At 42.0% G+C, this 12,080-nt stretch overlaps 2 protein-coding genes across 2 annotated transcripts; one reads left to right on the top strand and one right to left on the bottom strand.

Annotated features, from left to right (window-relative positions):
• Window positions 1-1,268: 1,268 nt before the first annotated feature.
• On the top strand, window positions 1,269-5,016 carry LOC115629593 (cytochrome P450 306a1). Its single transcript, XM_030526084.1, has 6 exons — window positions 1,269-1,391; window positions 1,467-1,788; window positions 2,256-2,404; window positions 3,113-3,321; window positions 3,875-4,253; window positions 4,317-5,016. The coding sequence occupies exons 1-6, from the start codon at window positions 1,380-1,382 to the stop codon at window positions 4,809-4,811; spliced, it is 1,566 nt and encodes a 521-aa protein (XP_030381944.1). The 5' UTR covers window positions 1,269-1,379; the 3' UTR covers window positions 4,812-5,016.
• A 1,442-nt stretch (window positions 5,017-6,458) lies between these two features.
• LOC115629550 (cytochrome P450 18a1) lies at window positions 6,459-11,534 on the bottom strand. Its single transcript, XM_030526034.1, has 5 exons — window positions 10,839-11,534; window positions 9,001-9,122; window positions 8,439-8,868; window positions 8,081-8,345; window positions 6,459-7,164 (listed from the first exon to the last, which is right to left on the bottom strand). Exons 1-5 carry the CDS (start codon window positions 11,224-11,226, stop codon window positions 6,756-6,758), a joined length of 1,614 nt encoding a protein of 537 aa, XP_030381894.1. The 5' UTR covers window positions 11,227-11,534; the 3' UTR covers window positions 6,459-6,755.
• Window positions 11,535-12,080: the final 546 nt, after the last annotated feature.

Raw genomic sequence — 12,080 nt, forward strand, 5'->3', positions numbered from 1 at the left:
TTTTGGCTTTCTTTTGCTTTAAATTCTACAACCTGACATCCTCTTCGCTCTTCGCTATTGGCTCTTGGCTCTTGGTTTTTCCCCATAGAAGCGATTGCACAAGATTGCCTCGAAGTTAATGTTGCATGTGAAACGTTTCTGACGAATTCTGCTGAATTCTCAGAGTTTTTATTTTAAGGTTTCCATTTCATTTGCTTCTGGGGCTAGCCTTGAATATTAACGTATACGTGTGTACAAATACACTTATATAAGTGTATACGAGTATGCCAAAGAAATCGCATCCTCAGCATTTCATTTCTACATACATGAGACGAGTGGAAGGCCCGACTCGAACCCAAACCTCAAGAATCTAAAACGAAAACAAATCTCAAAGTGTCTCTTGAAATTAAAGTAAATGTATGCAACAAACAACAACTGAGGAGTGGAAAAGGCAACAACTCTTTGGGTTTATCTGGAGTTTGGAGCAGTCTTTTAGCATCACTTGATTATTCAATGAAAATGCGCAAAGATCAGAGGGGGGCGGAGCGAAGCAGTGGAACGAAAAACTGATAAAAAAGTCGAGCGAGTGTTGATTACAAATGCGCACAGATGTGTGCATGTGTGTGCATGTGTGTGTGTGTGTGTGTGTGTGCAAATATATGTACATACATACATTGCCAAGTGGGAACAATGTTTCAATTTTAAATTTTACTTTCCGTGCCTCTTACACAAACATGGACACATGGCACCGCATACAGCGCATACAGCGTCTGATGTTCAAATTCCATGTTGCTGTCGTTGCACAATGGCGTGTTTTTCGAAAACATTCCACAAAAAGTGTATAGCTAATTGAACACACAGGTATACACAAACGGCGAATATATTGAATGGTATTCAACTAATGATTAGTATTTAGAGTTTTCTTCTTGTTGTGGCGTTTTATTGATTGCATTAAGTCGAAGAAACCTTCGATCCGGTAAAAGAAAATGTAATTCCCAGTCTATTTAGCTTTCTTCTTCCAAACTACGTTATTGGCCAATATTTATGCTGTGTTCTCTATTTATTGTGTTAACTCTACACTCTATACTAGCACTTCTATTGTTGTGCTTTAGTTGAATGACTACTTTCGATATTTATTGGATGATATTTATTTGAGAGAAGAGAACACTTAATTTTCCGCAATTTTTCCAAACTGTGCCACTGTAAATTGTGCGCCGTCAGCGGTCCCGTTTGCATTTCGCCGCTCCAGACTCGTTTGAAATTCTGAAGAAATTCCAGTAATTGACGAGCGCCCCTGGTAGGAAGACGTTTGCAGGGTTCCTATGTGTGCGTGTGCGTCTGCGTCTGCGCGCTGATTGGGAAAAACCAGTGGAAAATCCGCAACGAAAGTGAAAGCAGTGATGGAGTTGTGGGTACGTTTCAACGAGCACGGACGGACAACAGAATCGTCCCGATCACATCTACTATACAAGTAAATGCCATTACAGTTGACTATCTTGTTGTTGATACTGTTGGGATGCGTTCTGAGACTGTTCCATGGATTCTATCTGAACTGGTACAAGGGACAGGAGCCGCCTGGTCCCTGGGGATTGCCTGTGCTTGGAAATTTGCTGCAATTGGATGCGCAGGCGCCGCACAAATCGCTCCAGAAATTAGCCCATTGCTATGGTGGCATTATGGCCTTACGCATGGGTCGTGTGCGGACCATAGTGCTCTCTGATGCGGCCCTGGTGCGGGAGTTCTTTAGACATGAGGAGCTTACAGCACGTGCACCGCTCTATTTGACGCACGGCATCATGGGCGGCAATGGTAAGTTGGTGACCATAAGAAGAAAGACTTAGGCAACGAACTTGTTAATATTTACAAGTATGTTTATCAAGAGCCAACAACTAACTAATTGTAGTTAATTGCATTTTTGATGCTGGTTCTGTTTTGTGACTTTATTACTTTTAAATAAAACTGTGACTTTTTTCTCAGGCTTAGCATTTTAATTTGTTTTTTGCTCGGTTTTGGCGACCTTTCTAATGTTTACAACTTACAATTTTAAAATTGTTCTTTTTTTTGTTGTAATACAAAAAACGAATATGTGTATTTGTTTTATTGTAGTCGATCCAATTGTTGGCTCCCAATTTTGAAATTCGTTTCACCTTTTATGGGTTTCAACATTTTTGTCAAACCACACTCTTTGCTTAAACTTCTTGCTCTATGTTATATGAAGTGCTGATTAGTGTTCTTTGTTAATCATTTTTGTGTTCGATGGTTTGATTTACGTGCAGGTATTATCTGTGCCGAGGGCTTACTCTGGAAGCAGCAGCGACGTCACATCATCGACTGGCTCAAGACGCTGGGGATGACGCGTCGCTCAGGCTGGACGCGCGAGCAGCTGGAGCGGCGCATTGGACGCGGCGTCGACGAATGTGTGCTGGTGAGTGAGTGAGTGAGTGAGTGAGCTGCGATGGTGACTAAGTGGAGGCCATGAATGAAATAAGCAAGGCAGACACGCAAGCAGGCATTCAGCCAGGCAGTCAGTCAGCCAGCCAGCCAGCCAGCCAGCAGGCCCAACAGCCAGACAGCCAGGAAGTTGAAGAGACTTGCCGCGCATTCCAAGTCAAATTCCAAGAACCATGAAAGTGAAGGTCCTACCTGTTCGATTGGCAGCGCCGTTGGCGTTGGTGCTGCTGCTGGCGCTGACGTTGACGTTGAAGTTGACGTCCACATCGATGTTGTTATGTGCGATTCTTTACTCTGTCTGGACATTCACTTTCCTTTTTAGCCGGCCCGTCGTCGTTGCCGTTTTCATCGTCATCGTTATCATCATCGTCATCATCGTCATCATCATCATCGACGTTGTCTTTTGTCTGCCTGCCGTATGTTTTTTTTTCTGTAGCTGCGCCAACCGCAACGTCGGCGTCAACGCCAGCCGCGACTGCGCAGACGACGCATAAATTTAAAAATTTGCTAATTTTTTGTGCGTTGTTTTCTTTGCCTTCTTTATTTATTTGTTGTTGCTTTGCAATCTATATATTTCTTATTCGTTTTCCACCTTTCGCTTTCTGCACTTTTCATTTTCATTTCGCTCTTCTCGTTCTGCTCGTGCCTCAAATGTCAACGTCATGGTCATGGTCGCCGGCAGCTGTACGAGGAGGAGATGAGGACGCCGGCGCAGATATTTGATCCGCTGCCCGCGCTGCAGCACACACTGGGCAACATCATCAACGATTTGGTCTTTGGACTGACATATGCGCGCGATGACGTCACCTGGCGCTATTTGCAACAGCTGCAGGAGGAGGGAGTCAAGCTAATTGGCGTCTCGGGCGTTGTCAATTTCCTGCCCATACTAAGGTGAGTCATTCCAGAACATTCCCAATTGCCAATTACCGAGGGCAGCATAGAAGAAGTGACACAGAGAAGTCTGAACAGAGTCTAGTGTTGAGAGGTGCGACATTGAATGTTAGTTGAATGGATGCAGAATAGTAATCGGGAATAAGAAGAAGAGAAGCAAAACAGGAGATCTCTAAGCAAATACACATTTTCAAAATAGTAACTGGAAAGGAGCTACTTATATATGTTTATCGGAGACTTTGTTAAAAGGTAGACAAGTAGTTTGTGTAGGAACTTGACTTTTCTCAACATGCGTTCGTTTTCTTCATAGAACTTGTCTATCAAATGCTCAAAGCTTATATCGTTGGCAGAAATAATAGATTGATATTACAAAGGTACGTATTTAAAATTAATCTTGAGCAAGAGAGAGAGAGAGAGAGCGATAGAGAGAGAGAGAGAGAGAGAGAGAGCTCTGCTGTAGCCAGAGATAGGAGGGAAGAAAGTGTAAACACTTTCAAATTTGCTGCACCCTTTTTTTTAAATCTTAGAATCGTTTAAAACGTCATTTTTAAAGGTTTCTGCCCTCCAATCGTCGCACCATACGCTTTCTACTCGAGGGCAAGGCCCAGACCCATGAGCTCTACGATCGCATTATAAAGGAGTGTGAACAGAAGCTAGAAAAGGAGCAGAAACTGGGACAGAAGCCCAGTCGAGTGGTAGATGACCAGCAGTTGGAAGGCAAAGCAGAGCCAATGAGCATTCTAGAGCTTTTTCTGCGCGAACGCGCCCATCGCAAAGCGGATGAGCAGGATATAGTGTTCCATAATGCCTCACAGCTGCGTCATCTATTGGCCGATCTCTTTGGTGCCGGCGTAGACACTTCGCTTGCCACTCTACGCTGGTTTCTGCTCTACATGGCTCGCGAGCAAGACTGCCAGCGGCAGCTGCGTAAGGTCGGTGTTTGCTCAAAATCTCTTTGAAGCGCCAATGAAACAATCCGTTTGCCTCTTTTGTAGCAATTGTTGTCGTTTGGCGTTAAGCCCACAATTGCCGAACTGGAATCGCTGCCCTATTTGCGTGCCTGCCTCGCCGAGGTGCAACGCATTCGGTCTGTGGTGCCGCTGGGCATTCCACATGGCGCCAGGCGAGACGTCACCATCGCCGGCTATCGCATCGCCAAGGGCAGCATGATTATTCCGTTGCAGTGGGCCATACACATGGATTCGCGCACTTGGACGGTGCCCGAGGAGTTCCGACCCCAACGCTTTTTGAATGCCGATGGCGAATTCGTTGCACCGCCACACTTCATTCCTTTCCAGACCGGCAAGCGCATGTGTCCGGGCGATGAACTGGCCCGAATGATGCTAATCTTGTTTGCGGGTCGCATTCTCCGTCGATTCCAACTGTCGCTTGCCGGGGAGGTGGACATGGAGGGCCAGTGTGGCATAACGCTCTCGCCAAAGGACTATGAGCTGCAGTTCGCCATAGTGCCGGTTCATTATCACGAATAACCCAAACGGGAAACCGATATTTCATGAATACGTGTACGAGTTTATTTTGTAGTATATAGGCCCATAAACGTGTGACCAAACACATAGGATAGCAGTGATGTATGGAGGCAAGTTTATTCTAATTACCTGAACTTTAAAACTATACTATACTTACATGTATATTTTTTTAATTCGGAAAATTTTAAGCAAAAGAGGCAACATTTATTTAAAGACAAAATGTTTACAATTGAGTTTTCTTTTTACTGAAATAAAGCCATCAAAAACGGGATGGAGCGACATCCAATATTCAAATGTTCATTTATAGTTGTATTTGTATTTTTTATTGGGGCATTATATTTATAACCAATTAACGGTTATTTATATAAAACATATTGTGGATATATATATATATATTAACTGAAGGACAACCCGTTCCTAGAGACAAAGGCAAAGCTCGAATGGAACAGAAAAGTTGTTCACCGATTGTTTTAAGAAAATCTGAAAGCAACTTGTGTTAAAAGATTTGGAAAATAGCTTAGGTGTTCCAGCTAGCGAAGACTTTAATAAAAACGTGTTCAAGCAAACGACTAGTGTTCAAAAAATTCGTTCAACAGTCAAAGACTTGTTTTTACAGCACACAAGAATGTGTTTCATTTTATTTTAAAAACAAAAAATGTTGCAAAGGGAAAAATCACTCGTAAAAGGGCCGATTCGATTTCCGCTTCCGCTTCTACCCCCCATTACACGTATCCCATAAAATAATTGAAAGTACTTAGTTTTTCATAAATTCTAATCATTTATTTCCATTTAAATTATTTGTTGATTTTGCCAATCATTTTTTCTATTTGTTATTTTTGGGATTATGTTAAAACCACTTACAGAACTACGATATACAAAAAAAAATAATAGAAATATATTAAAACAAGTACATATCGTTTTATACTATATGTATAGCATTTGTTTGGGGTTCTAATCCTAACTAGCTCGTATGTACAGTGTAGAGCATACTATTTAAGCTAATTGTTTTTAATTGGCACATAGAATGTTTTCGACATCTAATTATTTTAATAAAGGTCTTTATATATATTTAAGAATTTGTGTGTGTATGTATTTGTATGTGCTTTTTTAAAAACTATTTTTTTTTCATTTTCATATTAATTTTTTGTAACATTTTTTGTAAAATGTTGCCTAATCTTTGTGCATACAACTAAACCACAGTTTGTTTTTTGTTTTGTTTGTTGGTCTTAGACTAAGCAAAAAATATTAATTAATATTGTTGAATAATTTTTGTTTTTTGTTTTTAAATACCATAGCGACAAAAAAAATTGCTTAAATAATTTGAATTTCATTAATGCTAGAAATTAAACTAAAACATTAAAATTAATTGAACACAGCTTCTTGGGGTTGAAAGAATAGAATTTGTTGCAAATTGAAAAATACAATATAACTACAAATTGTTTACTCCCGTTTTCAATAATGTTGTAGAATTCCGATTTCTCTAAATTACTCATTTATATCTCTACATACATATACTACGAATTGCGCTATATATAGTGCATACATATATACATATGTATAAATATATATATATATATATATATATATATATATATATATATATATATATATATATATATATATATATATATATATTTGTATGTGGGCATGTATGTATGTATGTATATATGTATATATGTATATATATACTGTTGCATGTTATGGCTAGCTTTCTTTTTTGTTTCTATAGATTTTCTCTTTCCGATGAGAAACTTCGAATTCTCAACTGCCCGCTCATAGAACATTTAACGACTTGCGTCTTTAGGTGTATAGGTGTGTGTATGTGTGTGTGTGTTTTTTGTTGTTTTTTGTTGTGGTTTTTGTGTTGTTGTTTTTTTGTTGTTGTTTTATTTTTTTGGTAGGAACAAAACCGTGCTCTGAAAGCCCTTCTCAACGCACCCATCATCTTTAAATCGCGCCCACATTGCGCAAGAGATGCGGTTCACTGGCGGTCGGCGCCAACGGCCTCCTCTTGAGGCACACCTTGAAGGCCTCGGGCGTTATGGTGGCGCCCACATTGCCCTTCAAACTGGGCAGCGGTTGGCCATCGGGCAGCGCAATGTCAAAGCAGTGCACAAACGAGGCGAAGAACAAGAAGAGCTCCATTCGTGCCAGAACATCGCCGAGGCACATGCGACGTCCCACACCGAAGGGTATAAAGTATTCGGGCTTGCGCACCTTGCCCTCCGTATCGATGAAGCGCGATGGCCGGAACTCTTCGGGCTTGTCCCACAGATTGGGGTCCATGTGCACGCTGTTGATCAGGGGAATGACATGGGAGCCGGCTGGAATTGTGTAACCATTCAGCTCGACATCTCTGTAAGAAAGCGGAGAAGAAGAAAAAGAAGAAGGAAGAGGAGAAGAAGCCAAGGCGCTTCGTTAGTACATCGTTTGAGCTTGTTGGAGGGGGTGGGTGGGCCAGTGGGGTGGGTTGGTGGGTTGCTAAAGGGGCTTGCTTGCACTGATCGCGTATTGATTTCGCTTTTGATTTGGATTTTTCTCGCTCGACTCACTACTCACTACTCACCACTTATCAGCAAGTAGTCGTAGTGAGTGGTGAGTGGGGAGAGGGGAGAGGGCAGTGGGGAGTGGGGAGTGGTGGACAGGCCATATGACGCTGACGTCTCTGGCATATTGAAATCAAATATGCATGACACTCGCCTCTAATCAACATCAAGTGCGTGCGTATATATGTACTTCGATAGATAAATATATATGCATACATATGTACATAGGCAGAGAGCTGATCTAAGTATAGCGTAGAGTGTATGTATGTATGTATATGTATATATATATATATAAATGTTCAAATCAAAACTGGGCCAAACTACGACGCAAAGATGCGCGAAGCAAAGGCAAGGAGAAGTGCTGGCCTGAGAAGCGCAGAGGAGCGACAAAAGGGGAGCAACGGCATGCACAATGTTGCAATGAATGAAAGCCAGTTTGTTGCTGTCGTTGTTCTTCTTGCTGCACTGTGCTTGTTGTTGTTGTTGCTGTTGTGATTGCTGTTGCTGTTGTTGCTGCGCATATGAATGCGAATGAATGGCAATCGTTAGAATTTCATTTGCGATGTGAATGAACGCGACGCGTGCGTTGATGGACACATTTGCGTAAGTGCGTGCGCACTATTCGGCCTTAGGGGCGCTTTGGAGGGTGGGGCGTCAGAGGCGGGGGGTGGCTTATCAGAGGCGTGCATTGCACTTGTACAAGTATTTCTACGAACTGCGTCTTACCTTGTGGGCGAGTGTGTGGTGGCCAATGGCACAATGCTAGAGCGTCGCATCGATTCCAGAATTGTTGACTCAGTGATGGGCAAGTATTGCAGATCCTCAATGGTGGGCAGACGATGGCGACCCACCACCTGATCCAGCTCATCCTGTACACGACGCATTTCTTTGGGATTGCGCAGCATGAACACATTGATCCACAACAGTGTTGTCTTAATCGTTTCCATGCCAGCCGAGAACAAATCAATTATCACCTGGACAAGTTGTTCCTCTGCACAACAAATAAAAATAGAGAACGAAGTAAAGAGAGTTGAATGGTTAGTTATGTAAGCATTATAGGGCGGAATTTGCGCTACAAACTCACCATGATTTTTGCCATCGAAGAGCTCGGCATCAGTGCCCTCGGCCTTGGCCTTCTCAATCTCGCACAGATAGTAATCAACCAGATCGCGTATATTTTGGGGATCGAAGCTACGCTTATGCTCATCGATCACATCCTGATAGAACCTTTGCATCTCAGCACGATTCTTGGCAATCTTATTCTTGGCCGTAGAGATGCTTGGAAAATATTGCACAGTCGGTATGTAGTCGACCGTGTGAATTTCTCCAAACAGACGCATGCCCTCCTCAATTAGAAAGTTGAAGCGACGGAATTTTGGATCATCGATGGAGAAACGTGTGGACATCATCAGGCTGCAGATGACATTGCTGACAGCCACCGAAATGACGGGCGATAGATCAACGGGCTGACCGTCGCTGGCATGCAAATGGCCAATGAACTCATGAACCTCCGTCTGCGGACACAAAATGTAAACATCAACAATTAAATCAGGATTATACGAGTGAGGGGGAGTGGGAGGATGAGAAGGGGGGGGGGGGCGGGGGGAGGCTGTTGCTGAATTACTAAATTGTTGTGGCTAACTCACCATAATGCGCTTCTGCATCTGCTGCTTGCCATTGCCCATGTAGGTCATCCCAAACTGACGGAGCTTGTCGTGCAGAAAGCGGCGCTGATCCTTCCATAGCTTGCCCGTGCTGTTGATGATGCCTGCAAGCGAGAAATGCCAATTGCATGGTTTTATAATGCGCGTATATATTTATAATAACAAGACGACGACGCACACCCAGTTGGGGAGCGAGCAGAAGGACGAGAAGGACGAGGAGGCAGGAGGAGATCAGAGACCACAGACCACAGACCCTAAAAACTTCCACCAAATACACGCACGCGCACACGCAACGCATCGGAAACTTTTTATTTTACACCTTTTAGTTGATTTTTAATGCCATGCATTTTTATTTAATTGAGGTAGGCTCGTATAAAATACAAAGCCACAACAACACCAACAAAATCAATGCAGGAGGTACCCGAGCGTGTGGCGTGTGGTATGTGGAGGGCGGCTGGTGGCTGGCGGCTGGCGGAGGCCAGAGGGCTGCCCTACTTCGGCAATTGTTTAACTTTAAGCAACAAAACGAAATACCAGAAAAGAAATCCCAATGCAAAAAAGTAAAATACAAACAAAAATACATTTTACCAAAAAAAAAAAAGCAAAATTGTTTTACAATCTCACATGCGAAACGTGATTTTGGGCTTTTGTGCGCGTGTGTGCATGAATGTTTGTTTTTATACAATATATTTCATATACATTTGTGTGTGTGTGTGTGTGTGTGTGGTACATTAACAATGCCTTATCAGTATCAGTGAAATAAGCCGCTTAAAGCAAAACTGGCGACAAAGAAACAAAACAACAACAACAACAGTCACATACAAAAAATGAAATGTTTCTTCACTTAATTGAGTTTAAGCCCAAGCTGCACATTAAACGATTTTGTTGTACAACAAACGTGCGCCGCTTGCTTTAATTGCATTTTATTTTACTTAAGAGAGTTTTTGCTTTTTATAAACATTTTATTTAGCAACATTCGTGTTGATACTCGTGCGTGCATGTGTGTGTGTGTGTGTTTGTGTGTATGTGTGCGCATTTTGTGCGGATTGCGACAAAAATGTTTTTATAGTAAACAACAATTTATTTCAATTTTTTTCTCTCTCTCTCTGCAATGTGACTTTTGTTCTTCTTTTTCTTCCTTTTTTTTTTTGGTTAATTTCATTTCTTATGGATTTTGTGCTCGACTTATGATGACGCATAGTTTGTGCCTAAAGCTGCACTTTTAATAAATTGAAAACTATTTTTGGCATTACGTTTCAAAGTTTCTTAGATCGTGTTAGCAAATTAACAAAAAAAAAAAAAAAACACTTGTCTTTTTTCAAAAACAAAATCATACGAGTATATTAATAATGGGGAATGTTTCCCATAATTTAATGACACTGCTTAATTTGTAAATAAACCAAACAGTTTACGATGCGCCTGCCTGTCAAAAAATACTCGAATTATATTTAAACACTTTTTGTATGCGCTGTTTTAATTTTGATTCTAAGACTTGAAGCTTTCGAACGCATTCAAATTATTTTAGGCTGCGTTTTAAATAAGGTTTTAATTCTGAATTGCAATTTAAGTATGCGTATGCGAATACATTTTATATTTTCGACAGCAAAAAATGTTGAGCTTTTACGAATTTCAAATAAAATAAATAATAATAAAGCTTCCCTTGGGCAAATATTTACAAGTAATGCCGTGTTTTTTGCATTTTAAACTTAAAACAAGTAGCAAAACAAACAGTTTTGAATTTCTCGATTCGGATTCGAAAAGCATATTCTGCGGTCCTTCTTCCCCATTCATATTTATATTTTTGTTCAGCATGTACTCACCATATCCGTTCAGCGTTTGCATAAACGGCGTGTCCGGTCGTCCTGTGAACTCCTCGCGCCGAAAGCACTCGCGTATCATTTTATAGTCGCTCATCACGACCGTCAATTGGCTGCCGAGTCGGGCGGAGAAGAGCGAGCCATATTGCTTGGCCAGCTCCATGAAGCGCGTGTGCTTCTCATTGCCCATGAACAGAAGATAGCCAATGATGGGCAGACCCCAGGGGCCGGGCGGCAGCTTGCGGAGCACACGATAATGCCGCAGGAGCCATTGCAGCAGGCTGATCAGCGCCAGAAAGCTGAGGAAGACCAACAGCAGATGCTGGGCGTCCTGCTGCTGCACTTGGAACTGCCGCAGCAGAAACTTTATCAGATACGAGTCGGCCAACATTTTGGCGATAATGGCGATATAGTATGTACTATATATGTGTACTATATATGTGTGTATGCCTGTCTGCTTATCTGTTCGAGCTCGGCGCTCGACTTCAATGTTTCGTATTTAATTTGCTGATATTTTTGCGTGTCTTTTATTTGTTGCACTTTGCGGCCATTTGTCACTTTTGCTTTTATTTTGGGCGTAATTTAGGCGCGTCGCATGCTCTGCACAATCATTTGGGATTTGTTCGACGAAAAAAAATTATCTGTTCATTTAATTTGTCGATAGTCTTGGCCAAAAGAGTTTTTAGTGTTTCTTGGCATTTAAATTCAATTCAAAAAATTGCAATTGTAATTTATCATATGCATATAGATGTATATATCTATATATGTGTGGTGTGGCGTTTAACGTTTTTGGTTTATATATTTAATTGGATTTAAAAAAATTATTATTATTATTATTATTATTTTTTTTTTTTTGAAAAAAAAAATAGTTGCGTGCTCGAGACCCGGAGACGATTTCGCGTCGAGCGTTTATAGTTTTCGACTAATGGCTCGTTCGTATGTCCTTGCCACTTTTATAACAACTCGGCCGCTTCGCAGAGCAGCGCCGAACGAGTGATCGACGGTGATCGCGGCTCGGTCGCTTGAAGCGTGCGCGCACTCGCCGACCGACAGCAAGCGACGCCGTCGTCTGCGACGTCTTTGTGCTCTGCTCTGACTCTGGCTCAGCGCTGCTTTGCTTTGCTTTGCTCGCTGTTGTTGCTGTTGCTGTTCATGTTGGTGTTGCTGTTACTGTTGCTGCTGTTGGTGCTGCTGGTGCGTGTGATCGCCGCCGCTGCTGCGACGGTAGCGGCAACGCGGCAGCAG

Source organism: Scaptodrosophila lebanonensis, unplaced genomic scaffold, assembly GCF_003285725.1.
Source record: "Scaptodrosophila lebanonensis strain 11010-0011.00,11010-0021.00 unplaced genomic scaffold, SlebRS2 tig00000159-arrow-arrow-pilon, whole genome shotgun sequence".
NCBI classification, from domain to species: Eukaryota; Metazoa; Arthropoda; class Insecta; order Diptera; family Drosophilidae; genus Scaptodrosophila; species Scaptodrosophila lebanonensis.